Source organism: Thunnus thynnus, chromosome 20 (genome assembly GCF_963924715.1).
Source record: "Thunnus thynnus chromosome 20, fThuThy2.1, whole genome shotgun sequence".
Lineage (NCBI taxonomy): Eukaryota > Metazoa > Chordata > Actinopteri > Scombriformes > Scombridae > Thunnus > Thunnus thynnus.
Genome location: NC_089536.1, coordinates 18,220,799 through 18,247,745, shown reverse-complemented (window position 1 = coordinate 18,247,745; position 26,947 = coordinate 18,220,799). Strand labels below are relative to the sequence as shown.

The following is a 26,947-nucleotide window of genomic DNA, read 5'->3' as shown; positions in this document are numbered from 1 at the left end:
ACAGTTAATTATACACCAACATTTATCCTGTGCAAATAAATTCTAAAGTCAAAAAAAGCCACAAGCAATGATACTCTGTCATATTTTAATAGCCTTACAGACCCCTGTAACTAATGCAGTTTAATTACTGCCAGGCAACCCACAGCATTTCTGCTTACCACTTCAATGAGCATGAGCTATCCAGAGTGGCCTCCCACTATGTTTAATGAAGGTACCCATATCCCAGTGGAATCTGGTCTGCTGGGCAATTCTTGTACCTTAAACAGTCAGCTCTATTATTAGCCCTATCCGCACCAGTAGCCTATACTGTCTGCAACTGGCTCACATATCTACATAATTCATCTGATACAACAGAAATGGACAACAGTAATTTCTGACTCACAGTGAAATACCTTTTTACACAGCACATTTTGACCTCTTATAGGAACTAAAGCACAGGTGGAACTAGTAACATTAATAATGGCTCTGATCTATTTCAGTATTTAGTGATATTATTAATTACACCTGTACTTTTCCTGCTGTGACCTATGAAGAGTGGGTTTTTAATTGGCTGGCAGATATCTTTTAATATTTGGACACCTCAAATAGTTCCCAACAACCTTGTAATCATCAATGTAATAATAAAACCATAACCACAATACTAGTTAACATTTATAATTAATGTGTTAAAGACTCCTTGCCACAAACAACATGATCATTCACTTTTATAGGTTTCAGGCAAACGTGCTTCCTGTTGTGCTGTTTGAAGCTACAGAAAGTAACAAATTAAAGGAGAAACCAACATAAAATGTCTTAGTAAGGTGTTGGGCTACTACATGTCACCAGAACAGCTTCAGTGCACCTTAGCATTGATTCTACAAGTTGCTGAACTCTACCGGAGGCATGAACACCATTCTTCAAAAAGATATTCCCTCATTTGGTGTTTTGATGATGGTGGTGTGGAGCGCTCTTTCAAAGTCACTTAGATCTTTTCCTCTTGCCATCTTGATACAAAATTAGAATCATCTGGGCCTGCTCAGCATTTTTATACATGGATGTTAATTATTTACTTGTACCATGCAGTGCAGCTGTGTGGAAGCAGCTGCATTTGTTATGCTTCTCCACTCATTTTTGGATTGATGCAACGTATAATTACTTAATATTTTGTAACTTGTTTTATAGTAAAATTATGTTGAAAATGTACGTATCAACTTAGATACAGCAGGTATGTAAAGTAATTTATCTATAAATCCGTCAATTGTAATTTTATTGCATTTCATGCATTATGCATACCATAAAGCAACATACACTCTTTTGATTATTTAAGGAAACTAATTAAAGGTTTATATGACATAATTAGATATATTTAGAGTATAAATTGAGATATTGATAGCCTATATTGTATTTTTTATATATGCAACCTGCTGTATCACAATGATCAATGACTAGTTGGATGTTGCCATGGCTAACTTGTTAATAATGGTCTTTTGCTCATTGGTATTCACTAAAAACTGACCAATTCCTAGAAGAAAGAAGAAGAAGAAGAAGATGATTATGGATGGTGATTCAAGTGACATGGAGCAGTTAGGGGAAGATGATGATGATGATGATGAAGAGGAATGGACTCCTACTGCAATGTGTGCTGAGGGAAATTCAGATGGTAGTGATGGGGAAGACTTGCAAGATGAAAGTGTCAGAAACCTACAAGTTCATGGGAGGATGTGAACTTCTTGATATGCTATCTGCACTTTACAAGTTCAACCTCAGATCCCAAAGATGGTATATGTACATTTGGTGGCACACTGTCATGGTGGCAGTAATCAATGCCTGGAACCTCTACAGAAGAGACCAGAAAAAAACTGAAGCCCAGGCAGAAACCCATGGCCCTGTGAAGTTTCAGGCTGCTGTTGGCAATTTACTCACAAGTGCAGGAAAGGGCAAAATCACGTGTGGCAGACCATTATTTTCTCCAGAAGCAGGAGGAACACCTACCTGCAAAAGGCCAACCTCAAGTGTGCCCCCTGATGTGAGAAAGGATGGCACTGATCATTTCCCAACATGGGAAACCCGACAGAGATGTAATAACTGCACAGATCACAATCACTCCTTGCCTAAACAAGAATAGAAACTGTTTTTCGCCTACCACAATGCAAAAAGAAGAGGTTGTGAAACAAACAATGAATCAAAAAATTAACCAAACTAACTGAAAGGTTCCTCTTTCACCCCGTCGGTCCCATTGGTGGGTTTGTCATGATGAAGCTTCAATGTTGCAGCTACAGAATATGTATGAAATTGTCCTACATATGGAAAAAATGTTCTTTTCTAAGTTTGAAATTACTTAAGGAACAAATTAAAGGAAACTCAGAGTTTAAGGGGTTAAAAAATGTTGTGTTCTGCATGTTTCTGTTTGATTTAAAAAAAACATGCTGTGAGCAATAAATTGCAAAAAATTCTAGATGTATCAAATATGATACAAAACAAAACTCATATATGCAAAGAGTTATTTAATTTCTTTTTAAAAAAATTGTCAGAAGGTTCAATAAACTCTCCATTTTCAAAGAATTACAATCTTCTGGCAATTATTTGATGGGTTAATTAAACATACTAGTTTTCAGCTGTTGTTTAACTGTTTCCGAGATGATAAAAACAGAATACCTGGCTAAATAATCGTTAAAGTTTCAGATTATACAAATCACAGATCTTCTATTCATGGCTCCAAAACACATGCAAGATGTCAGTCCTATACCACTTGGTTGATTTCAGTCACCTGGGCACCCAGGTGTTAACAACTTCTTGATTACCTGGCTTGAGGAAAAACAACAACAGAGCCGCATGATTGAGGAGACACATTGATATAAAGCAGCAACAAGACAATGCAGGGTAATATAAGATCATATTTCAGGATACATTACATTCAATGTGGGTAGATTTAATTTTTGCTTTTAGTTGAAATATGTCTCTGCCCATGCAATGCTATTTAGACCTTTTTATTACAAAGAGCCTTGGAGTAGTGAACTGTATCTTTAGCTGGGATGACTGGCAACATGAGCGATGATACATGTTGTTACGCTGCACTGCCACTAGATGGAGCCACAGCAAAATATTTGAGTGCTCAAACCTACTGAAACAAAGTAAGTCTTTGTTAATAATTAACATACAGCAACAAACATCTGATGACATTTACACCCACTAAACAAAACAATATTAACTTTGATTGCTACAGTAATTTTAAAAAACATTTATTTTACTTTAAGTTTAGTGCATTTAATGAAAAATCACGGTTACCATCATCACCCTCCAGTCAGTCACTCGCAGGATGGCAGCAGCAGCTCGCGAGTTTCCACTCAGAATAATTACACACCCGTGATCCGCCCTCGATTCCCCCCTTCTCCCAGCAAACTAGACCTTAGGAAATATCCCTCCTCAGCACTGCCCTGTCTGGTTCAGTGATGGGGCGGTGAGGGTGAGGATGCCAAAGCGCGACAGTCCAGTTCAAGCTTATCGATTTCGCTGACTGTCTTTTTTTTCTTTGTGATTATCACCATGTTGCGGGTTGTAGTTGAATCGGCTAAAGGTTTGCCTAAAAAGAAGCTTGGAAGTCCTGATCCAATTGTATCTGTGATTTTTAAAGGCAAGTAACTTTTCTTATAAAGTTTTAAACTTTTACAGCTCAGGGAGAAAATACTTACAGGCTAATATTAATTCATATTATGATGTAAAGTGTGTCTATAATGCTAAATGATTATTTTATTGTCACTTAATTGATACTTTCATCTGGAATGACGCCTGTAGATGGACTCAATAGTTTTTGCTGTGATATTTATAATGGTAGCCTGTGCATATATATATATACACACATCTTCTACAGTATGTCATGCACATCAGTTAGATTTGTTTCCCCTAATAGTCCACTCAGAATTCAGAAAGTTTAGGCTATGAAGGCCAGTCTAGTCTAAAGGCAGTACTGTTTTTAAAAAATGTCATTTCCAGATGCAAGTACAGCTGGGTAGGGACCTTGCTGGATCATATATGATACAGTATGTACACATGAATGAGCTCTGGCAGAAAAAGTAGGTAGGAAAAAGGTAGGAGGTTAGATATTGACCCGTAGCTACTGAAATCAAACAGATCAGACACAGGGTCCTGTCACAGTAGTGTTTCCTCTTGAAGTACTCTGGGTGATCCTGGCAATCAGCCCTAGTTGTTCTCAGCTGCTGTGTTTGTACCCGGGTCCTCATGGCCTACAGGTGTGGCAACTTCCCTTCCTCTTTTTCGTCTTTCCTTTAAATGCAGAAACTGCAGCACAATGACACCACGGTCCACTTGGCAGAAATATGCCAGTTCAAACAACACATTTAATTCACTGATGACAATTATGTAGAGGTAAATAAAAAGATAGGAAAGTTTGGTAGGGCAAGGACCACAAACCTCACCAAAATGTAATGAAAAAAAAAGATGTCCTCTGAATTTCATGTATGTCAGCAAAAACAAGTAGGGGAATGTTTTTCACTTCACCCTTACATTGGCTGACCTATGAAAGTCCTAATCTCGACAAATCATTGATGGTTTCATTGTGACAATAAGTGGGTGATTTATTTACAGATTGGTGTCATTGAGTATTCACATCGAACTATTTCACTTTCAGATGAGAAGAAGAAAACAAAATCGATTGACAGTGAGTTGAATCCTGTGTGGAATGAGGTAAAGCTCTATTACACAGACACACACACACACACAACCATATGAAAAAAGCTAAAATCCAGACTCTAGCAGTTGTCCAAAGTACATATTTTAAATGCCACAATATGGTAACGGCCAGCAAAACACTTGTGAATATTATTTATGCATTACAATCCATTAAGATGACAAAAATGCAGACCATGCGAATAAAATGTATCTAGTACAACATGTTCACTGTATCTCTGCCTGACTGTTTTACTTAGATTTTTTGATCATCAAAGACAGGACAGCTGTTTAGGAATGCAGGAATAATTGATTTTGTTCAAGATATGTCGACTTTGAATACAGTACTAGACATTATGTGGTAATGTGATAATCACCACATGACTGTCACAGTATGTTTTCACCATATCAATTGATTACGTTATGTAAATAAGGAGTTAATTTGTCTGTCTTGCAGTATTGTGTCATACAGGCTGAGTTGTCTAATCATTATAATCTAGGTGATATTGAATTAAAGGCTCTAGTTGCATGTCATATCTGATGGACTGTGTGTCCCTCTTCTTGTCTTGCAGGTGCTTGAGTTTGATCTGAAGGGAACTCCGCTGGACTCCAGCTCCTACCTAGATGTGATTGTGAAAGACTATGAAACTATTGGCAAAGATAAGTAAGTACAGTACAGCAGTACAGGGATTTAGCTCCCCTGCTAGCTTTGGCTTCTTGCTTTGTGCAACAGGATCACAGTAACAACAGAGAAGCTATTTGACTATTTGCCTCACCTCACTGAATCACAGTGCAAACCTCTTCTTGTCTGAACGAAGACTCTTTGGGAAGTAAGTCTGTTTAGTCAGACAACAGGTTAGCCAATAGGAGCTGAGGTGTGTGTGTGTCTGTGTTGTACGGATGTCTACTTAAACATTAAAAGGACTCGGGCTACAAAATAACCATTTGCACATGCAACAATCACCACCCACTGGTTAGGATATACATTAATCAACACTGACACAGGAGTACACAAGGAAACAACGTCGGGTATTTCATAGTTTCATAGTAACCCAGTGTTTGAGTTATGTTGTTGGCTGTCTCTACCCCCTCACACCCTGCTTGCCATGCTGAGACTTGCTGGGCTGTGGGGGAAGCTGATCCTGATTGGGCAATGATGGATGGATGAATCGTTGTTTGTGTTCTCTCTCTCTCTCTCTCTCTCTGTTTCTCTCTCTCTCTCTCTCTCTCTCTCTCTCTCTCTCTCTCTCTCTCTCTTTCTCTCTCACTGAGGGAAGGAAAATTCTTAAATCTATTCAAATGATGTTGCAATGGAGCAAATGCAGTGCGTATAGTGTGTATGAACAGCTTGTGTGAGGAAAAAGTGCTGTAATGTTTTTACGTTGCTCCAAAACAGCTCAAACTATAAAGCCAGAAACACATATGGGATTAATTTAGTCCAACCACAAAGAATGTTTCCTCGACATCACTAATTACTGCGATCAAAGTTTTGTCTTTGGTAGAAAAAACAAAGCATACGAAAGTGGTTCTATCTTATGAAATATGTCAAGCAAACTATATATTCTGTGTTTTTTTTCTGCTCATATGATTAACTTAGTAAAAATTTCCCCTGTGCATGGGACAGTCATAACACAGGGAGGAGCTTTTCAAATGTGTGTCTCCAGCACACGAGTCCATGTTAAACTGAGTGAAGTTTTCCACTGGGCTAGCCTGTCTGACACACTCCCTGAAGATCTGCAGTACACAGTGGAAGCGGAAAGGGACTCTCTTGCTTAAATAGTTTCCCAGATTCTGTTATGAGTAATCCCTGTTGTCATGGCAACCAAAAAGGGGCCCATAAAAGAGCAATCTGTGTCTCTTTGACTGATTAGATTTTACACAGGATTCAGAGGATTGTAGGGAAAGTTCTCTTTCCTTCATGGCAGCACAGTCTTGATCATAATATTTGGGAATCAAATTTCTGCCTGTGGTGAGATTTATGAGTTTTAAACATTGACAAAATGTCTCATTCCTTTACACCTATTCTTTGGATGTGGAATGACACATGATTTAGGTTGATTTTTAAGCCTTCTGCTTTAATGTGAGGGTTTTAGAGACTATTTGAAGAGGTAGAGCTATAGGTATTTGGAGATTTCAAAACAAGAGCGTCTACAGCAACGCTAGCAGCTCTGTGAGACTGTATTTGCAGTACAATCTCACAGAGAATCTACAGTGGTATGTGGTTTAGGTAAATGCTAACATCAGCATGCTAACATGTTCACAGTGGCAAAGAGCAACTGACACAAGTGATAAGTAACAAGTACAACTGATGCTGTTGGGAATGTCAGTAGTTTAGCAGGTATTTAGTCATAAACCAAAATACTGAACAAATTAAAAAATGATGATGCTAGACGAAAGTTCAGGTGATCACGAAATTAATCCTCTGGGGACCTTAAATCTAGCAAATTTCATGGCAACTTCTCTAATAGTTGTTGAGATATTTCAGTCTGGACCAGTGTGGTGGACTAAACAGACTGACATTGCCATTCATGGAGCCACGGCACAAGCATAGTTAAAATGAATACAGTCAATAGTATCTAGATGGGCGGTTTAGTAAAACTAGCTCATGGTTGAAAATTAACCTTTTGTGAAACCTATTTGCCCACTATCTGAGCTGTATTTTCCTGCTCTGCACCTGCGTTGCATGCTATGGTTACTGAAAGAAAGGATGTGTGATGATATCGTTCAAAGGAAGAGCTGGCGAAGTTCTTATTTTGAAGACGTTTATTAGACGATGGCCATCGGGTCCATTCCATGTACAAAGATGGTCTGGGCATCGTACCACTGTCGATGCATAACTTATATAGGGTTACACATCTGTATCTTATCACATGAATAACATAGGTTCTTTCATGGGCACTAATTCAGTTGGGAGCCATCCATCAAGTGATTGACAGCTACCTCACAACATATTATGTGTCACAACATACCACATCTGGACCAACTCCAAGTTTGACCATGGACCCATTATTTATATCTAAAAAGGTCCCCCAGAAGGGCTATACCATATTACCTAAGGTGACATGCAGACTATGGAATGTTTATGTCACATGTCCAACACCCAAAATCAATAACGTACATAGGGTCAGGTAAAAGTCTTACTAACAGTTACAGAACTTTAATTGTGCAAATTTTCAAATTAACTAGAGAGATGTTCTGTACAGATCTACAACAGAACTGCAGACTTCTAGAAATCATATTATGATGACGTTAAAACAACAATGGACTGGCCACTATATTAAATAATATCCTGTTTTGCACAAACATATTTGGGAGTCTGAACTGTGGGAATATAAAAAAAAAAAAATTGACGTGGCTTGAGAAAATGGCGTCATATCAAATCAAATATGCTCTCTGCCGTCAGAGTATTGTTTCATTTCCAGTCTTGCAGTATAAAAATGGCAGACTCAGACGTCAGTGGGTCTGTCCAAATATTTCACCTACTTTCAACTATCTTGTCTATGAGAAAACATTTCTTGCAGTGCTGAAAACACGGATGTAACAGCAATAATCATGGAGCTATACAATCCCTAATTTTACACTTTAATCAGAGATCTGAGATTAGCTGTATCATTTCAATGCTGCAGTAAACACTCTCATCTACGCTAACAGTTGTGTGAAAGGAAATGAATGATGACAGGAGGAATAGTTACTTTTTGAGCTGAAACTCAGCCGTGGACACTCAGAGCTGCTTGTGTTGAAACTCATTTGTTCCCCTTCACAGATAAGTGATCATTGGCTGAGATAGGTGAGAATTTTATTATACCAGGAAATGTGGAAAGGCCAGAACTTGGTTGTGTATGACTATAAGTCTGTTGACAAGTAGCACCACTGTCTGTTGTTACACTTGTTATAGAATGCTTTAACATCCTGATGAAGGGGACAAAGGGGAAAAACTGTATCTGCATCCAATAATAACTCCATACACATGATTTCACCCTGTCTATGGGTAATTATTTGGACATGTGGGATGTTTCTCTGTGACTCACCAGGGTTGCACAGTCTGTTTTGGTAATTCTGTTCTGTGTTTACATGGAAAACAATAGGAAGGTTGTTAGTTAAGGCATGTTTTTTCCTATTCTGTTCACAAGATGTACAATTCAGGGATGTTATAATTGCCCCATAACTTTCTCTAGATATCCAGGCTAGTGCCACTGCTAGTCAGAGTGTGATACTGTTTAATCATTCAGTATGATTTAATCTGTTTCATATGAATATTAATGCAATTATCAGAATGTAGTTAAGCGGAAAATGCAGTTAGTAGAATGTTGGAAGGAAAAACTCCCTCCACAAGACACTCCCATGACATTTCATGGAAGTTTGGATGAAAGTTGCATCCTTTCTGAAGCCAGTCTTTGATAAAGTTCAAATCCTGTTCACATTATTGTTGAGATTCCATTGTAATAATGCACCTAAGGATTGTTGGACACTGTTGGATTTGAGTCCACATACAAGGTTTATAGAATCACTGAATCCCTGGAGAATCTCTGCGTCAGCCTCTTTCCTGATGTACAGCGCAGAGTCCTGCCAAAATAAAGCACTATCCGTTTCCTCCCAATAAAATTCTGTCCAACTATTTGTATTGTGACCTAAAGAGGTGATAACCTGATATACAGCTGTTTTAAAAAAAATTTTTGCTTGAGTAATTGTGTAGAGCACATTACTTGATTTTTTTTTTTTTATTACTTTGCTCTATTTTTTGGAGAAACTGTATATAGTCTAGCATATTTAAAGATTAGTTTTTGGTGCTCTTTATTATTATTATTACTTTGTCTCTCAGCACAGCAGTCAACATTTCCTTCATCTTTGGCCTATGATATACTTCATCCAGGTCAATAAATGTTATCAGTAAAGGATATTAGGTTGACTTATCTGGATCCAATGCAAAGCTGTATTTTTTTTGCCTTTGGTGGTTGTCATTGGATAGAGTCCATAGTGAGTAAGTGTGACTCTCCATCTTGGGAAAATTCCTCCTCTTAGAAACACTGCCAAAACAATATTACTCAGTTGGCCCAAACAAAGATATATGACCTTTTACATGATGTACTGCATTCCATTTACTACTATTTTATTACTTTGTACATGATGCATTGTACATTATTTTATCAAGCCAAATAATGGTTGACCTCATCTCAGCCTCTATAAGTGTGAAGTTTTGAGTAAGCTAATAGTGTGTTGTTGTATCATAGCATAAACAAAGGGCACATTAAGCGTTGTGGTTATTGGCAACAACCAAGACAGACACCGCAAGCAATAACAAACTGCTTCAGAGCAGTTTCAGATCACACTGAAGTAGACAGAAATCTAGATGATGAACTGTCTCATAATATGGTGCCTTATTGTTATTCATTGGGTTCAACTCAAACACACATTCTTTCATAATGACTATATCTCCTCACTGCTCCAAACAGAATAAATTTTAATCAGATCTCACATAGGCAGACAGTTTCCCACATTTAGTTTCACTACATGTCATCCTGGAGTTCTCTAAGAGGAAGATGAGCATGATTGTTACATCTCAAACCAACTCTAGTTTATCTTTATCTGCATCCTTTAGCCTTTTCTCGACAACCATTTGATTCATTAGACAGTAGTCTCTGCTTAATCATTAAAATGTTAAATGATTACCTAATTTCTCAGGCAGTGTTGTAATTAACATTCCATATAGAAAATGTTTGACTCATTTGGAGGGGCAAATGACTTAATGGAAAAACTGCAACAGTACAAGGGTACATATAACACTCTTGGTATTCAGAGGTAACAGTGAGCTTTGACTGGTGAGAAGCCAATTTATGAAAGTAAATTGTAGATATAGTAGATTTCACTGGTTTACTGTGTGTCTCATGAATTGTTCAGGTTTACTGTCCTTTTTAATTTGACCACTAGAAAAGTAGAAGTTGGCCAAGATTGAAAGCCTCCAAAATCATCCTGGCTCTTTTATTATAGCTGATATCCAAGGAAAGAAATCTCCCTCTCTGTGCAGGACGTCACAAGTGATGTAAACAATGTGAATCACTGGTTAATAGCTTCTGTGTGGTGTTGACTGTGTGCTGGTTCATGGGGTGCGTATATTTGTCTGTGCAGGCAGGGTTTGTTAGCTCTTGGTGGTGACTTTCATTATGCCCCTTTTGTGAATATGACTTCACTGAACACACATAAAGCATCTCATTTCTGGGTGGACTGTAACTTGATTACTGTTATGTTGGCTAACTGGAATGGCAGCCTGAGTTTTGCTCGACTTAATTCAGGAAATCAGTGCAGAATTGTCACCGAGGAATTTGACCCCAGTGTGTATCCCTGTCACATGTTGTATGATGTATAAAATTATAGATCTGTCACTGAATTGAATGGTTCCCTGCTGTGTTTTTCCTGACAGATTCCTTGGGTCAACCAAAATCTCTTTGAGAGACCTTGCCTCTGGTCAAATTAGATCACTGCCGTCCAAAAATGTTCCATTGGTCAGTGAGAGTGGACAGAATATTGGAGTAAGTTTCTTTCAGTCAATATGAATTTAAAGCTTTACAACAACACTATCTTCATGTTGCTCAGGTTTAACATAGATACAATTTAAAAGAAGGTCAAATGAAATCAATGACTGTCTAATAATTTCCTTCCAGGCTACAATCAACCTTGTAGTTGCCTATGATCCTCCAGCCAATGCTGCACCAAACCCCAATGACCCTCAAGCAGGAGATGCCACAGTGGATGCTGGTATGTTTGTGTAATTTTTAATGATGCAGTAAAACAATAATGGTTTCCTGGTAGTGTTCATTTGCATTAGTAGATGTTATAACAGCCCACTGGCGTAGTCAGTTGCACAGGAGTTTTACCTTCAGCTAAGCATGTCAAACTGGAATGTGGAATGAGGCAGATTGCTACAAACACTTGCTGTGGTAAGTCAGGTACTTCATCATCTTATTCTGAATAGGTGGCGGTGGTGGTGACGGGGGAGATGAGGCCGCAGTTGATGGGAACCAAAGCGGCTCTCCAGGGGTCCCCTCGTCCTCTGGTCAGCCTGCTAAACTCCGCCAGCGGCTTGCCAGGGCGCAGAATCGCCACCGACTAGTCGATAAACCTCAGGACTTCCAGGTCAGTGTGTGTTTCTACTTCAGTGCTACACAATTATTAACAAGTACTGCTTAAATTATTCTGATGGCTGATACATTTTGGTTTGTAGAAAGATGAGGCAGTCCTCGTGAAAAGTGATGCAGCCTGACTTGCTTTCAGCCCATTCTTGTTTATGGGGGAAATAGATTAGTAGCATGGATTGTTTTCTGCCACTGTGTCATTTCCTGATACCACTGGATAGAGTCAGAAATGTTCATATCATACACATAGTGGCTTTCACAGCAGAAAGATAACAAATTCTAAAATTAAAATGGTCCAATATTAGTACAGATCAGAAGTTGAGTTTGGTGTTAGTATTGTAAAAATACTAAAAAATATGTTTCCTCTGCTCCTGCTGACATTAACTATTTATAGTATTTCATGCACTGGTAGTCCACTAAATACATTTGTAACCCTACAATAAATGTTTGTCGTTTGAAATGAATGAGATCGTAAATGAAATGATCATAGGCAAGCATAACCTCCATTCATGAGAAAGCATCAATGTAGATTCCTTTAATTAATTTGAATCTTTTGAAATGTTTAAAGAATTAATTAAATTTTAGTCTCAGCTGATGTAGCTACATCGTTCAGGTCAAGCTAGGTTTGTTATCTGCACTGTATTCAAATAAACACTCTTGGTCCGAATCAGATGTTCGCCTACAGATTTACATACACATCCATTCACACTTACTGATACTGTCTTTCAGATCCGTGTCCGGATCATCGAGGCCCGTCAGTTGCCTGGCAACAACATCAAACCAGTGGTGAAGGTGAATGTGTGTGGTCAGACCCACAGGACCAGGATCAAGAGGGGAAACAACCCTTTCTTTGATGAGGTACTCTCATTTTTGTGTTCCTCTGAGACTGCAGACCACACAGAGTTGAAATCTAATAAAAATCAGTTTCTTCTGATTGCGTCACACTCACTTTTAAAGTATTTCATCAGGGTTAGTGTTAAGTCATCCAAGACTGGAAGGTCAGGTTGTGTTGTAATTATCTTCTAATTTCATTTAAACTTTGTGTAATTTTTTTGTATTTTTGCAGATATTCTTCTACAATGTCCACATGCTACCATCAGAATTGTTTGAACAGAACATCAGCTTTCGGGTAAGTAAAGTAAATGTCAATTTTGAGGTCCTATCCTCTGTTAGTATGTGTAAATATACAAACAGTGATTTGTTTCATTCCTTCCTGCAGGTGTATAACTCCTATTCATTGAGGGCTGACAGTCTCATGGGAGAATTCAAGGTACCGTGTGTCACGTCCTCTCCACATAGCTGTGAATGTGTGATAGTGTGTGTGGTAAATGTGTTTTGTCAACAGTCTGGCTGATCTCTCCTTGTTCTCTCACGCAGCTGGACGTTGGTTATGTTTATGACGAACCAGGTAAGCTTGTCACAAACCACACATTTGTGTGTCATTTACATTTGTTCAGAGGATGCTGAACTCCCCTTGTGGGGTTATAATGAGACAGTGTTATTTTTAGCTGACCTTTTGTTGGTTTGCATTATTGTATAATGTGATAAATGTGGTAAACTTTTTTTTCGCATCTCTAATATTGATTTTTTTTTTTAATTAGTTTTCGTTTTACTTAATGACATTTAAGAGGGAATAATATGCATGAACACTGAAGTGCTTTTTATTTACCTGTACATTTTACCTGATGTTTCTGTGTGTGTGTGTGTGTGTGTGTGTGTGTGTCCTATTGCAGTCCACTGTGTCATGAGGAAATGGCTTCTCTTGAATGACCCAGATGACTCCAGCTCTGGGGCTAAAGGCTACCTCAAAGTCAGCCTCTTTGTAGTGGGGGCTGGGGACGAGCCTCCGGTATGATTGACTGACAGACAGACAGACAGACTTTCACTGACTCTGGCTGTTTCCTCTTTCTTCATGTAAATATGTTGGCTAGGCCCCTTGTTCTCTCTCTCTCATGCACTCTTTTCTGTTCTTTCTATCTCACATAGGAGGAGAAAAGGGAGTCTAATGATGACCAGGATGACATAGAGAGCAACCTGCTGCTGCCAGCTGGTGTCACTCTGCGATGGGCTACACTGTCGCTGAAGGTGTTCAGAGCTGAAGACATTCCCCAGAGTAAGACATGCTGTAGAAGAGTCATGATTTGATATTTCTAACACAGAAAAATGTTTAATTTACACAGTGCGTACATAATCAGAATTATTTCCTATTTTATGGCCAGCAAAACTGATGCAAGCAAGAAAAATATATAACCATACATATGACTGATTAATTCCTCCATTGTTTTCTCATTTTAGTGGATGATGCATTCGTCCAGACAATGAAAGACTTTTTTGGAGGAGAGGGAAACAAGAAGAACCTAGTGGATCCCTTCTTAGAAGCTCGTTTTGCTGGCAGAAAGGTTCTTGTTAAACTTTGTGGTATTAGCAGCAGTGTTGACTGTTAACCATCTGACTGCTAAATATTGTATAGGAAAAGACAAGCTGACGCATGTTGTTGTCTCTCCAGCTGTGCACACAGATCATGGAGAAGAATGCAAACCCTGAGTGGAACCAAGTGTTGAACCTCCATGCCAAGGTAGCAGATCCTACAGTTTGATGCTGTTCCTGTCGTCTGGCCTAGCACACAAATAACTTTCAGTCTGACTCTGTTTAACCTGTTTCTTCTATTTTCTGCTGTAGTTCCCCTCTATGTGTGAGCGTGTTAAAATGACAGTCTTTGATTGGTAAGTTAAACAAGATTGCAATTTATATTCAAGAGCTAAAATAGCCATTGTCATTTTGTGTTTAAAAAGGAGGGAATGTGAAGAGGCAGTGTTACTTTGTTCTCAGAGTTACTTGGAGTTGAGAAAGTGTATCACAATGTTTCTGCAGAGTGGTCAGCTGTATTGTATTTGTGTGCATGTGTTCATGCCACATCACCAACCATATGAGAATAATGTGGCAGCCTGTGACTCAGACTGTGCTGGCCCCTCCCTTCCCCTGAATAACATGCTCTGGGATCCTGTTGGCACCGTCTCTCAGCTAATATTCATTACTGTATGCTGCTCTGTGAGTGAACGAACAGTCAGATAAGTCAGGTCCAGGAAGGCTGGAGGGAAATAAGTGCAAGAGGAAAGGTTGGAAAAACTCTGTCCCTTTAGTAGGTGTTGAAAACAACCTCGAGTCCCAGAGCCAAAAGATGCATTGTTGAAAACTGAAACATTTAGATATGAACAAAAAGAAATGGACTGTTTTTCTGTTCCACATCCTTCCTTAACTAGGTTGTGAAAAAGCAGAGCATAACAATGCACCTACATTGTGTAATTTGCATGTTAATCACATGAGTGCAGTACTAGTCTTAGTGTGTGTACACTGCTGTGTAAATTTAAAGTATTTGTGTGTGATTGCAGGGATCGTTTGACTGGAAATGATGCTATTGGCACCACGTACCTGAACCTGGCCAGGATAGCTTCCTCTGGTGGAGAGATAGAAGGTATGCTAATGTTTTTGTTTTTGTTTTGTTTTTTACTAAAACATTGAAAAAAATTTTTTTACCCAATAATAATGCCTATTAAGGATCTTTTGTGAAAACCCCAGTGCTGGAGTTGATAACCTTTGCATCTCACCTAGATATACAATATTCGTTGCTATAATGCAGTTGAAAACTATTGTTATTCTTCTGTGCTTGTTTATACTGACTTCTAAATGGTACTTGAATTGTCCTTTTTTTCCTGGAATAGAGGAACATGCTGGAAATGGGGAAATACCGTCATATGAAGGTTCACTTGTGTTCTTTTTTGTTTTGTGTTGCATGAGATGTGACGCGTCAAGCATGTTTTGCACGCTAGATTGCTGAATTAGTCTAATGCTGTGCACATTGCAAGTAGAGCTGTGCTGTGTTCTGTCATGACAGTAGTGTTAGTATTTAAATGTCAAACTTTAACGGTGTTGTTGTCGTCGTGTCTGCCACTTGCTTACCCAGCATTCACCGTTTCCACGTCATTATATGGATCACCACCGCCTCAAATACAGCAACACTGACATACTAACCTTTTAAAGCTTTGCTCAGTCGAGCATGAGTCGATCGTAAAGAGGTTAATCTGTTTCCATCTCCCCACAGCGAACACAGGAGAGTCTGAAGTGGGTTTCCTGCCCGTCTTTGGGCCCAGCTATATCAACCTGTATGGCAGCCCCAGAGAGTTCACCGGCCTGCCAGATCCCTATGAAGATCTCAATTATGGAAAGGTAGTGGTGTAGACATGATTAGATTCATTAGTATCTAATAAGTCGCCAACAATTTAAACCCTTCCCTTCTGGCCTTGTCCTACATCTATTCAATGGTTTTTCAACATTTCATCATCATCAATGTGTCGTCTTTGCACAGGGAGAAGGAGTGGCCTACAGGGGCAGGATCCTGGTCGAGATATCCACTAAGCTAGAGGGGAAAGTGGACAAAACCGTAGACACCATCCACAGTGATGACATCCTGGTGGCGCAGGTAATTTTGACTATTTATCCACTGAGTGATACCTGACAAGTGTGGTTCAATTCAGTGTCATTATGGATTCATGGGGACAGGGTGAGACAAGAAGCCCTTTACGGAAGTTTGTAGGTGTTAATGGATGCAAATGAGATAGCAGGTGCTGGATCACTGGATATGATCAGCGTAAAACTTCTAACATGAACCTTAAAAAGTCTTGTACATGGAGTGTTACAAAATGTTATTCAGTTAAAACCTCTCTTCTCTTTCCTTTACCTCTCTCTTCTGTTTCCTTCTCCTCCATTAGAAGTACCAGAGGAGGAGGAAGTACTGTCTGTGTGCGGTCTTCCACAGCGCCACCATGATACAAGAACCTGGAGAACCAATACAGTTTGAAGTCAGCATCGGTAACTACGGTAACAAACTGGACACCACCTGCAAACCACTGGCTTCCACCACTCAGTATAGCTGTGCTGTATTTGATGGTGAGTGATGAAACTCCAATCTGATGACATACTTTGTCTGTGCACTCACTGAAGATACATTTACAAGCTGCTTTCTTGTCAAGAGGCGTTTTTCAAATGGTGTGTTATTTTTCAAGGTAACCACTATTACTACCTTCCCTGGGCGGGTACCAAGCCGGTGGTTGTGGTTACCTCATTCTGGGAGGATATCAGCCACCGTCTGGACACTGTCAACATCATCCTCTACATTACTCACCGCCTGGTATGAGTTTATGATTTATTTCCTGTGGGGGTTGCAGCTAATAAAACATACTCCATTGTACAGATGTTTGGAATGTGTGCGTACGTGTTCGAGAGTGAGATAGGAACATGAGCGTAATCCTAGCCTGTTTTTTTTTCCTTGTTACAGCAATCCAACCTGGAGGCATTTAAAACTGCTATTTCAGCTAAAGTGTCTGACAACCAACTTGTAGAGGTGTGGCTGAAGTTGCTCAATCAGCTGATTGAAGACTTAGAAAGGTATGTAGAGCATATGGTGTTGCCAAAAAAAAACCCAACAAAAAAGTTGTTCAGTTCAGTGCATCTTAAATGTCACAAAGTTAAATGAACCCAAGAGAGTCAAGAAAAAAGGCAAGAAAAAGTTTCAGCAAATAACAAAAGAACCAAAAATGGCTGTATGTAGTAAGCCCATAAGGATGTAAGAGTTTACTGGGTAATTATTTAGTATAATCCCAGTTCGTACATTATTTTGATTTAAGAGAACTGAGTCCCATCTATGTCTCATCTGTCCCCCAGTTTCCCAACACCTGAGCTGGAGGGCCGATCCAACCTGACATCTCTGGACATCCAGTTAAAGAAGCTGCGAGACAGTGCCTTGACCACCATCAAGGAAGGAGCCAGACGCATGAGAGAGGAGGCCAGAGAGATCAGAGACACTCTAGCTGACATAGAAGCCTGGGCGGACAAACTTAAACTGCTGGCTGAGGAGGTACAAACACAACAAGCAAATGCTCTCACTTGAATGTGCTTTCAGTAACAATTATTTGTAGGTGAATGGAGAGGAGTCTTTCTACAATAGCAGTTCAAAACAGGGTGACAAAGTTTTCACCAATTGACCCTGGCAGGAAGTTGATTACAGTATTACTATTGCTTCATGCACAGTCAATCGATTATGCTACATTATGGATAAATAATGTTTTTCTCACTTTTTATCCTCCAGCCTCAGAACAGCATGCCTGACGTGATCATCTGGATGTTGCGGGGTGAGAAGAGGGTGGCCTACAGTCGCATCCCTGCTCACCAAATCCTGTACTCCACATACAGTGAGCAGGCTTGTGGACAAGACTGTGGCAAGACACAGACTGTCTTTTTACAGGTACACACCCGCAGTTCAATAAATAAATAAATGAAAGAAAGGTCAGAAAAAATGATTTAAAAAAATAAATAAATAAAATTTTTATTTGTCCAAACATCTTTTAGTGTCTGTCAGCTAAATTGCAGGGTATTTTGCTGTTGAAGTATTGCACAAGACTCCATTCATCTGAAATCAAAATGTTCATGTGATATTTTGTTCCCCTCAGTACCCCATGGACAAGAACAAGGGCTTGAAGGTGCCAATTAAGATTAGAGTGAACATGTGGCTGGGTTTGTCTGCACATGAGAAGAAGTTCAACTCTTTTTCGGAGGGAACCTTCAGCGTGTTTGCTGAGCTGGTACGTGACTCCTAAATATAATGCCCATAACAGAGCATGAGTATATTATTTCATATTTGTCACAATAAAAAAAATCATATTTTTGTATTTAAGAATTGCAGGAAATTGTTGAAGAATTTATTAAACTCACAAGAAAATTCTCCTTGAAATAATGATTAGAAATCTTTCTGTTATTGAAAACCAGTAAGTCAAGTCAGCACCTAAAATTAAACTTTGCGTCTTTTGCATTACAGTATGAGAACCAGGCCAAGGTATTTGGGAAGTGGGGAACCACAGGACTGGTGGGACGCCACAAATTCTCAGATGTAACAGGCAAACTGAAGCTGAAACAAGAGTACTTCATGCCCCCCAGAGGATGGGAGTGGGAGGACGAATGGTTCATTGACCCAGAGAAGGCGTGAGTATAACTGGAGACTACCTAACCATTTGGCATTCATCCCCTTCCAAAATGTAAAACATTGACCAAGAAGAAGACCTTGTGATTTGATATATTAGGATTCAGACCAGTTATGTTAAATTTTGATCTCACTGCTGGTTATATTAGTTGAATATGAACACACACATTCTTCAGATTGTGTGGACTTAAGTAGAGGAAATGGGCTGCTTTCTAGTGTTTACATTCCTCTCAAGCAATAGACCATGATTTTGATATCAAAGTACCAGCCTGTGCTGGGAAGCTGGAAGTTATTTATCTTTGTCAACTCAAGAACAACCATTCACTGCACTTCAATCTTGACTCCATATTTACATCTATAATTGTTGGGTTTAGCATGTCAACATCATCAGTACATTTTTGGGAGCAAATGACTACAGACGGGTGAAAAAATAAGGGAAAAGCCGAATAGATAACATCTTTATGTTGATTTTTCCTAAAAGTTGTATAACACAGCTGAACCATTACAGTATATAAACAGCAAAATTATCTGTCTAGAAGAAGAACACACATCAAGAAGAGCACACACCTTAAAGACGCACCTCAACAGTTTTATTTGAATAAGATTTTAGCTGGAGTGTGGCCAGTAGTTGAGTTACTCCCAACATGTTAACACAGTCTCTGTCAAAACATGCAAATCCTTTGCCCTCTCTCGATGCATTAACTTCGCCCTGTAAAAGTTGCACTTGTCTGCCAGGGTGTCTTTGGATACGACCACTTGGGGGCACCAAAGTGTGGAATTCCAAATTCTGCACATAGAGGTTTTAAGTGAGCTTTGTAAAATAAATGTTCTCATATTTCACACACACAGATACAACATTCAGTGTATTTGTGTTTTAGTCTGTTGACAGAGGCAGATGCAGGACACACTGAATTCATGGATGAGGTGTTCCAAAATGAGACTCGCTTCCCTGGTGGAGAGTGGAAGGCTGCCTCTGAGCCCTTCACTGATGTGGTGAGAACAGCACACTGACATGCAAATCATTTGTAGGGTGGTTTCAAATAACACACACATAGTAACGTATAACTTATCCTACTATATGAGCAAGCCAAAACATGATGAAACTAAATAAATGAATTAATTAATGAATGTATGCAGTTAACTGAGATTTCATGTTGTACAGAATGGAGAAAAGAGCTGCAACCCTGGAGAGTTTGATTGTCCTCCAGGTTGGATTTGGGAGGACGAGTGGGCTATTGATGTCAACAGAGCCGTGGATGATCAAGGTGCAGACATTTATCTAACCAGCTGATATCTAGAGAGTAGCATTTTGTTTTTCAAGCTGGCAATACGTAGTTACTCAAAAAAGCGGCATCTCTTATTTACAGTTCGTGCTTTTTTCCCACCTGGTTTTCCAGTGCTCTAATGCAATGTGATTATAGTTACAATACATTTGATTATAATTTCCAAACTCACGGGGTGGAATTCAAACCAAATGCTCTTGTATCCGAACTAAAATGAAACAAAGGAATACTAATTGTGTGATTGCGCACTTGTACTCTACAGGCTGGGAGTACGGGGTGACCATTCCTCCAGATGACAAGCCTCGGTCCTGGGTCCCTGCAGAGAAGGTGTACCATGTCCACCGCAGGAGAAGGCTGGTCCGACCTCGCAAGAGGGCTGCACTCCCTGCAGGAGCAGCTATGGAGGTCAGTATAGGACAGTGTGGTATACTGTGGTGTCATTCCTAGTTTGATTCCACCTAACTTTCCTTTAAATGCCATGCCGATTTTTGCAAAAACATTATTTTGATTATGTTACAAAGACTGATATCCATGTGTATCTGGATACCAGTTTTATTTTTCTGTATGTAATTGTGCACCACTTTTATTTTCAATTTAAAAAAAAGAAAAAAAAAAAAGGTTTGCGCTACATTTTTGTCTTTGCACAGAGACGAGACCAAGGAGACCCAGAGGGCTGGGAATTCTCTTCACTGATTGGCTGGAAGTTCCACAGGAAGGAGCGTTCTTCAGATACGTTTCGTCGAAGGCGCTGGAGGCGGAAGATGGCACCAGAGGACCGCCTTGGATCTGCCATCTTCCAACTGGAAGGGGCGTTGGTGAGTATGGGGGGGGGGGGGGGGTCTGTTTTACTCTGAGTTGGACCTTAGACTTTAGACCTAGCAAACAGTCCATGTAGGTGAAGAAGGGATGGCGTGGAGTGATGGCATGGTGTTTGGTGACTCAGTGAGTCACCAAACATCAGGTATTTTCAAATATTTGCTTGTGTATTAAACACATATTCAGTGCCACGGCATGTTTTCATTTGGCTCTGTGTGACACATGAACATGTAAAAACTCTGAGATGTCCATTGGTTCACTCTGCAGGGTGTTGATACAGAGGAGAGAGAGAAAGGCTCCAAGGCCGACGCCACAAAATTGTTTGGTGCCAACACGCCCACTGTGTCCTGCTTCTTTGACAGTGAGTTATGAGAATGCAAATACTTAAACACACATACAGTATGTATGAATATATGTTACAGACATCTAAATGTAGCTAACTGTACACAACATGCACCTGTGATATTGTTACATTTTAATGGGATTTTTTCTCTGTAGGGTCATATATGTACCATCTGCGTGTCTATGTCTATCAAGCAAGAAACTTGACATCTTTGGACAAAGACAGTTTTTCTGGTAGGATGCTACTTTGTGGTCAAGTACTTCTTCCGATGCTTAGCTTGAAAGATCAATATTAAGACTGCCAATGGTTTTCAAGTTTGAACCATTTAACCACCTATTTTTCCTTCACAGATCCATATGCACACGTGTCCTTCCTGCATGTTAGTAAGACAACAGAGAAGCTGCAAGCAACGCTGAACCCAACCTGGGACCAAACTCTGATTTTCAATGATGTGGAGATTCATGGAGATCCACAGACTTTGGCTCATCGCCCCCCTGATGTTGTACTGGAGTTCTACGACTATGACCAAGTGGTAAGCAAAAGAACACGGAAAAAGCGTTTCTAAAGCTAATCTACGCCGTTTGCGTGATTCATATGATTTACCTTATGAAACATAGGTTTTTAGCAGATAAATGCTGTAGGAAATTCATTCAAAAAACACTTGAGAAAACTTGTTTTAAAAAAGCTTATTTGGTTCATTTATTTACCTACAGCTTGGCATTGTGACCCCAAGGAATATTTGCTCCATTTTTGTCTAAATGCTCTGGATTTGGATCTTAAAAGACTTAATATGTAAATGTCACATGTTATTCTCTGCACAGGGGAAGGATGAGCTGCTGGGCCGCAGTGTTTGTGCCCCACTGGTGAAGTTGAATCCAGAAATAGATCAGACACCCAAACTGCTGTGGCACCCCATCATCCAGAAGGGGCGTCAGGCAGGAGAGGCACTTGTGGCTGCTGAACTCATCCTTAAAGACAAGGTTTGCCCTGAAAGTAATGGAAAATAGGCTAAAATAGTCTTCTCCAAAGTTAGCCTACTTCAGAGGCAGACTGACATGGATATAGATTAGTAGGTTCACCGAAAGAATGTTTTTACCTTTTCAGTTTGTTTGTAGTAGAAATGTTTTGAGTCTATTAATATATATCATGATATAGAGCGTTATCAGGATAATTTTTTGGTGACTACACATGGTCATTCATTTGTGTGATTAAATGTAAACTTAAAATGAAAAACAAAAAGGCAGGTGTAATCCATACTCTCCTCTCTGTCTCTGCAGTCAGGTGAGTCAGATCTTCCCCTGGTTCCCCCAAAGAGAGCAGAGAACCTCTACATGGTTCCCCAGGGCATCCGGCCTGTTGTGCAGCTCACAGCAATAGAGGTAATACAACGACCTCAGACACTGTTTCTCTCTGAGTTAACATATGTGATATTTCTAAAGCCTCATTGGTTTGTATTGCCGTGTCCAGATTCTAGCGTGGGGCCTGAGGAACATGAAGTCATACCAGCTGGCCACAGTGTCCTCACCCAGCCTGGTGGTAGAGTGTGGAGGAAAGAGGGTGGAGTCAGCCGTCATCAAGAACATTAAAAAGAGCCCCAACTTCCCCGGCTCTGTCCTCTTCATCAAAGTGGTAAAATACAGCTAGAGTGTATTTGTACAATAACAAGTACCCTACAAAAATGGCTTTAATTAAAAATGTTCAACGTGGTTACAACTTATGTATACTATATTTTCATACATTTAACTGTTTTTGGGCATCTTCTCTACACTTCTAGCTCCTTCCAAAGGATGAGATGTACACACCTCCCATTGTGCTGAAGGTGATCGACCACCGTCCATTTGGCAGGAAGCCCGTGGTGGGTCAGTGCACCATCACGTCTCTGGAGCAGTTCAGATGCGACCCCTACGTCATCACTGCAGAGGGAGCCATGTCTTCCAAAAGTAAGGAGGGGATACAGGATAAGTATCCAGACAGAATTAACACACACCCACAAAAAGGCCCTAACTCTCATATTGTCCTCCCACAGTGGCTCTCATGAGGGCATCTCCTGCCAAACATGTTGCTATCAACATGGAAGAAAACAGACCACTGCTAGAAGCTCAGGTAAACTTCTCTAAAGTGACTAATTCCTCATGTAGATTATAACAAGTAAGTGTATTTGATTATTGCTTTCTAAAATCATACATTAAGTTGGCTTATGTGTCTAAGAAGTGCATAATTTGACTTTGGAGTCAAATTTGACAAGCTTTATTACTCTGGCTTACAGTTCATGTACAGCATGTCAGCTGCTGTCAACAAAATGGCTTCCCCCCCCTCCCACTTTGTATGTATGATTACTTGTTATAGCTTTCTAATTCACATGGCTGGGCACTAATGATACTGGAAGGCTGAGATCACTTAATCCACAGCACTACATCAAGGTCGACAAGGACCTCATAATAATGTCACAATGCTATTAATCTACGTGTGTATGGTCACAAAAACTGTGATTGAACTTAATTTTATTGAATCATCTCATTGAATCATCAATTTAGTCAGCACATTTAATTGATGAAACGGGGCGTAACATGTAAATGAGACATGGAACAAATCAAACCTCTAACTAACATAGAAGTTAATTTAGCTATCGAACCATCAGCACCATGATGCAGCTGGGATATTCTGCTTTAACAAAAGACTGAAAACATTTTGTTGGTCTGGAATTAAACACAAGTCTCACAGGCCAGATATCAAACCCTTACTATCACTGTTATGTTGTGATTGAGAGGAGACTTCCCATTTTTCCGCTTTACTGTTACTGAAAATGAAATGGAAAACATTGCATTGGTCATGATTCAAAGCCAGGCCACACTCAGGCAGCCAAGAATACCACATAACCACCAGTATCATAGTGCAAGTGAAAGGACAGTTGGTGTAAGTGGGCCCTCTAGAGGCTTCTTCGTACAGTTGCACATTTTGCACCACTCATTGTTACGCCCCTGTGTCACAGATTTGTTTTCACCTTTGAAATTGCACATGGGATCTCTTCTCTTTAATTCACTGTTTCACTGTCTTCTCTATATTTGTATCCTACTGTACTGTATGTGTGTGTTTTTGCATTTGTAACTGCTGTTTGTCTGTTTTATCTGTGACTTTTTGCCTATTTTGTGTCACATTACATGTTCCTTCTCCAAAAGCATATAGAGAAGGTGAGACAATATCACAAGATTTATTTACTTTATCAAGTGCAGAGAATTATGCTTGCAAAGGTTAAAATTATGCAATTCAATCATCAGGAAAAAGAGACAGTTGATTGGTGGAGTAAATTTTACGCATCAACTGGAGAGCAGGAGAAATGCGGCCCTTACCTCAAGAAAGGATATGACACCCTCAAAGTAAGTTTACTTCCTCGCACAGTACAAACTCAACAGTAGGAATTCACTGGTGTGTTGTTGTGTATGGTAATAATCACAATTTGCTATATGTAGTAAAACATTGTCATTAATAATTGCAACTAAATATCATAAATTGAAGAGACGCTTCTCTTTAGAAGCTGTAGAAGACTTATATGTGACTGTGTATTCTCAGGTGTATGAGTGTGAACTGGAGGATGTCCCAGAATTCAAAGGGCTGACTGATTTCTGCAACACCTTCAAACTGCAGCGAGGCAAGAATGAAAACGGGGATGACGACCCCTCTGTTGTTGGAGAGTTCAAGGTAGTGTGACCCCAGTTTTATTGGTGCTTAATATCTTTTGATTACAACATACTTTCCTACTGGAGGATCTATAGAAAGTAAAGCTTTAAAATGAGTCTCCTTGGCTCAGGATCAAGCCCAGTACTTAAGATTTACTGTTCTAGACAATCATATAAGAATAATAAAGAAAAACTAAACTCCGGTTGTGTGTGTATGTGTTCTTGTACCTGCAGGGTTCATTCAAAGTGTACCCTCTGTCAGATGACCCAGGTGTTGCTCCTCCTCCCCGTCAATTCAGAGAGCTGCCAGAAAGCGGGCCTCAGGAGTGTCTGGTCAGGGTTTACATAGTCAGGGCCATAGACCTGCAACCCAAAGACAATAACGGAAGAGTGAGGATGAATCTATATTACCAGTAATAAAACCAGCAGAATTCAAAACATGTGGACCAGTACGTTTGAACTTGTGCTCTCTGTCCTGCTCAGTGTGATCCATACATGAAAATATCACTGGGAAAGAACAGGATTGAAGACAGAGACCATTATTTGCCCAACACCACCAGCCCTGTGTTTGGAAGGTATTTGTGATGAAGGAATGGATGAATTTAAACAATGTATTATATAGCATATCATCCTTAAAGGATAAATGGAAAATCTGTTGCGCCTTCTCACTTCCCTTTGTTTTGTTTAGGATGTTTGAGATGACGTGTTTCCTGCCCCAGGACAAGGACTTGAAAATCTCTGTGTATGACTATGATCTCCTGACCCGCGATGAGAAAGTTGGTGAGACGGTGATTGACCTGGAGAACCGCTTCCTGTCCCGGTATAATGCCTACTGTGGCCTGCCGCAAAGCTACTGCATGTAAGGAAACTGTTGGGTAATCTTAAAGCTGAGCAGGAAAATGCACTTGAATGCGAAAAATGATTAATACTTAAGAAAAACATGCAGTCAGGATCTTTACTTTCATTTTTCTCTTAATCTCAGTTCTGGTATCAACCAGTGGCGTGACCAGATGAAGCCGTCTGAGATCCTGGAGAACCTGGCTCGTCTAAAAGGCCTGTCCAAACCCAGGACTGAAGACAATGGCACATCACTAACCTTCAATGGAAAAGATTACACGCTGGCTCAGTTTGGTAATGACAATGGTTTATGAGTTTACTAGTTTGAATGAGTGTGAATTAATCTTATTTTGATTTGATTGCTGGTTAGTGAGGGTGAGTTAGTTACACCCCACACCAGTTACAATGGTTTTCTTTATATACAAACCTTCTCACAACTTTGTTTTTAGAGAAGCATTAAGTAATTAAAGGGTTGGTTTTTTTTGCCTTTATGGGATTTGCAACACTGTATGTCTTTGCTTGCAGTTTATTTAATAAAAAAGAATATTTTTCCCACAAACTAATATTATTAGCAAGCTTAATAAAGTAGGTATTTAACAAAAATATTAAAATGCGAGAATATTTAGAGACTTTGAAGCATCTTGAATTTATAATATGCAGAGTTTTTGCAATATTTGTCATTGGTAATAAGTCAACAATACTATAGAACAAACAAACAACAAACGATATAGAAAAAACTGTGCAATGATACAACGTGTCTAAGTAAGGTGCCATGTGTTTTCCCATCCAGAGGACAACAAGGAAATTCATCAGCACTTGGGTCCAGCCAGAGAACGACTCTGTCTGCACGTGCTCAGAACACAGGGACTTGTCCCTGAACATGTGGAGACCAGGACCCTCTACAGCACCTTCCAGCCAAATCTCTCTCAGGTTAGATGTCAAAGACACACACACTGTATCTACACAATCAATGCTCGTTCCCATCCACCCTCTGTAACATGTATATTGTGTCATCACAGGGAAAGCTTCAGATGTGGGTGGATGTTTTCCCCAAAAGCATCGGCCTGCCTGGAGGTCCTTTTGACATCACACCACGCAAGCCTAAGAAGTAAGCGCTGTGCAGATCCCCAGTGCTTCATCACCAGTCACATAACATGCCACTGAGCTAACATCCA

General features: G+C 39.7%; 1 protein-coding gene across 6 annotated transcripts in view; it reads left to right on the top strand.

Annotated features, from left to right (window-relative positions):
* The first annotated feature begins 2,771 nt into the window (after positions 1-2,771).
* The window catches only part of LOC137172545 (myoferlin-like), a 26,995-nt gene continuing 2,819 nt past the window's right edge, over positions 2,772-26,947 (top strand). The window contains exons 1-47 of one of the 6 annotated variants that reach the window (XM_067577033.1): positions 2,772-2,859; positions 3,539-3,610; positions 4,625-4,680; positions 5,235-5,326; positions 11,078-11,186; positions 11,319-11,412; positions 11,630-11,790; positions 12,519-12,647; positions 12,856-12,918; positions 13,009-13,059; positions 13,167-13,197; positions 13,523-13,638; positions 13,776-13,902; positions 14,085-14,188; positions 14,296-14,364; positions 14,469-14,512; positions 15,179-15,261; positions 15,509-15,547; positions 15,889-16,013; positions 16,153-16,266; positions 16,556-16,733; positions 16,850-16,974; positions 17,122-17,231; positions 17,508-17,700; positions 17,932-18,087; positions 18,293-18,424; positions 18,658-18,821; positions 19,698-19,812; positions 19,982-20,084; positions 20,365-20,507; positions 20,750-20,917; positions 21,186-21,279; positions 21,417-21,494; positions 21,612-21,793; positions 22,083-22,241; positions 22,539-22,640; positions 22,729-22,890; positions 23,036-23,201; positions 23,288-23,364; positions 24,438-24,635; positions 24,829-24,957; positions 25,170-25,325; positions 25,419-25,510; positions 25,624-25,794; positions 25,918-26,066; positions 26,563-26,702; positions 26,792-26,880. In XM_067577033.1, the coding sequence (XP_067433134.1) occupies positions 2,853-2,859; positions 3,539-3,610; positions 4,625-4,680; positions 5,235-5,326; positions 11,078-11,186; positions 11,319-11,412; positions 11,630-11,790; positions 12,519-12,647; positions 12,856-12,918; positions 13,009-13,059; positions 13,167-13,197; positions 13,523-13,638; positions 13,776-13,902; positions 14,085-14,188; positions 14,296-14,364; positions 14,469-14,512; positions 15,179-15,261; positions 15,509-15,547; positions 15,889-16,013; positions 16,153-16,266; positions 16,556-16,733; positions 16,850-16,974; positions 17,122-17,231; positions 17,508-17,700; positions 17,932-18,087; positions 18,293-18,424; positions 18,658-18,821; positions 19,698-19,812; positions 19,982-20,084; positions 20,365-20,507; positions 20,750-20,917; positions 21,186-21,279; positions 21,417-21,494; positions 21,612-21,793; positions 22,083-22,241; positions 22,539-22,640; positions 22,729-22,890; positions 23,036-23,201; positions 23,288-23,364; positions 24,438-24,635; positions 24,829-24,957; positions 25,170-25,325; positions 25,419-25,510; positions 25,624-25,794; positions 25,918-26,066; positions 26,563-26,702; positions 26,792-26,880 (5,417 nt within the window). In that variant the 5' untranslated portion in view covers positions 2,772-2,852. Of the gene's footprint in view, positions 2,860-3,295; positions 3,611-4,624; positions 4,681-5,234; positions 5,327-11,077; positions 11,187-11,318; positions 11,413-11,629; positions 11,791-12,518; positions 12,648-12,855; positions 12,919-13,008; positions 13,060-13,166; positions 13,198-13,522; positions 13,639-13,775; positions 13,903-14,084; positions 14,189-14,295; positions 14,365-14,468; positions 14,513-15,178; positions 15,262-15,508; positions 15,548-15,888; positions 16,014-16,152; positions 16,267-16,555; positions 16,734-16,849; positions 16,975-17,121; positions 17,232-17,507; positions 17,701-17,931; positions 18,088-18,292; positions 18,425-18,657; positions 18,822-19,697; positions 19,813-19,981; positions 20,085-20,364; positions 20,508-20,749; positions 20,918-21,185; positions 21,280-21,416; positions 21,495-21,611; positions 21,794-22,082; positions 22,242-22,538; positions 22,641-22,728; positions 22,891-23,035; positions 23,202-23,287; positions 23,365-24,437; positions 24,636-24,828; positions 24,958-25,169; positions 25,326-25,418; positions 25,511-25,623; positions 25,795-25,917; positions 26,067-26,562; positions 26,703-26,791; positions 26,881-26,947 lie in introns of those variants that run through there. The other 5 variants (XM_067577036.1, XM_067577035.1, XM_067577032.1 and 2 more) reach the window with 5 other exon arrangements.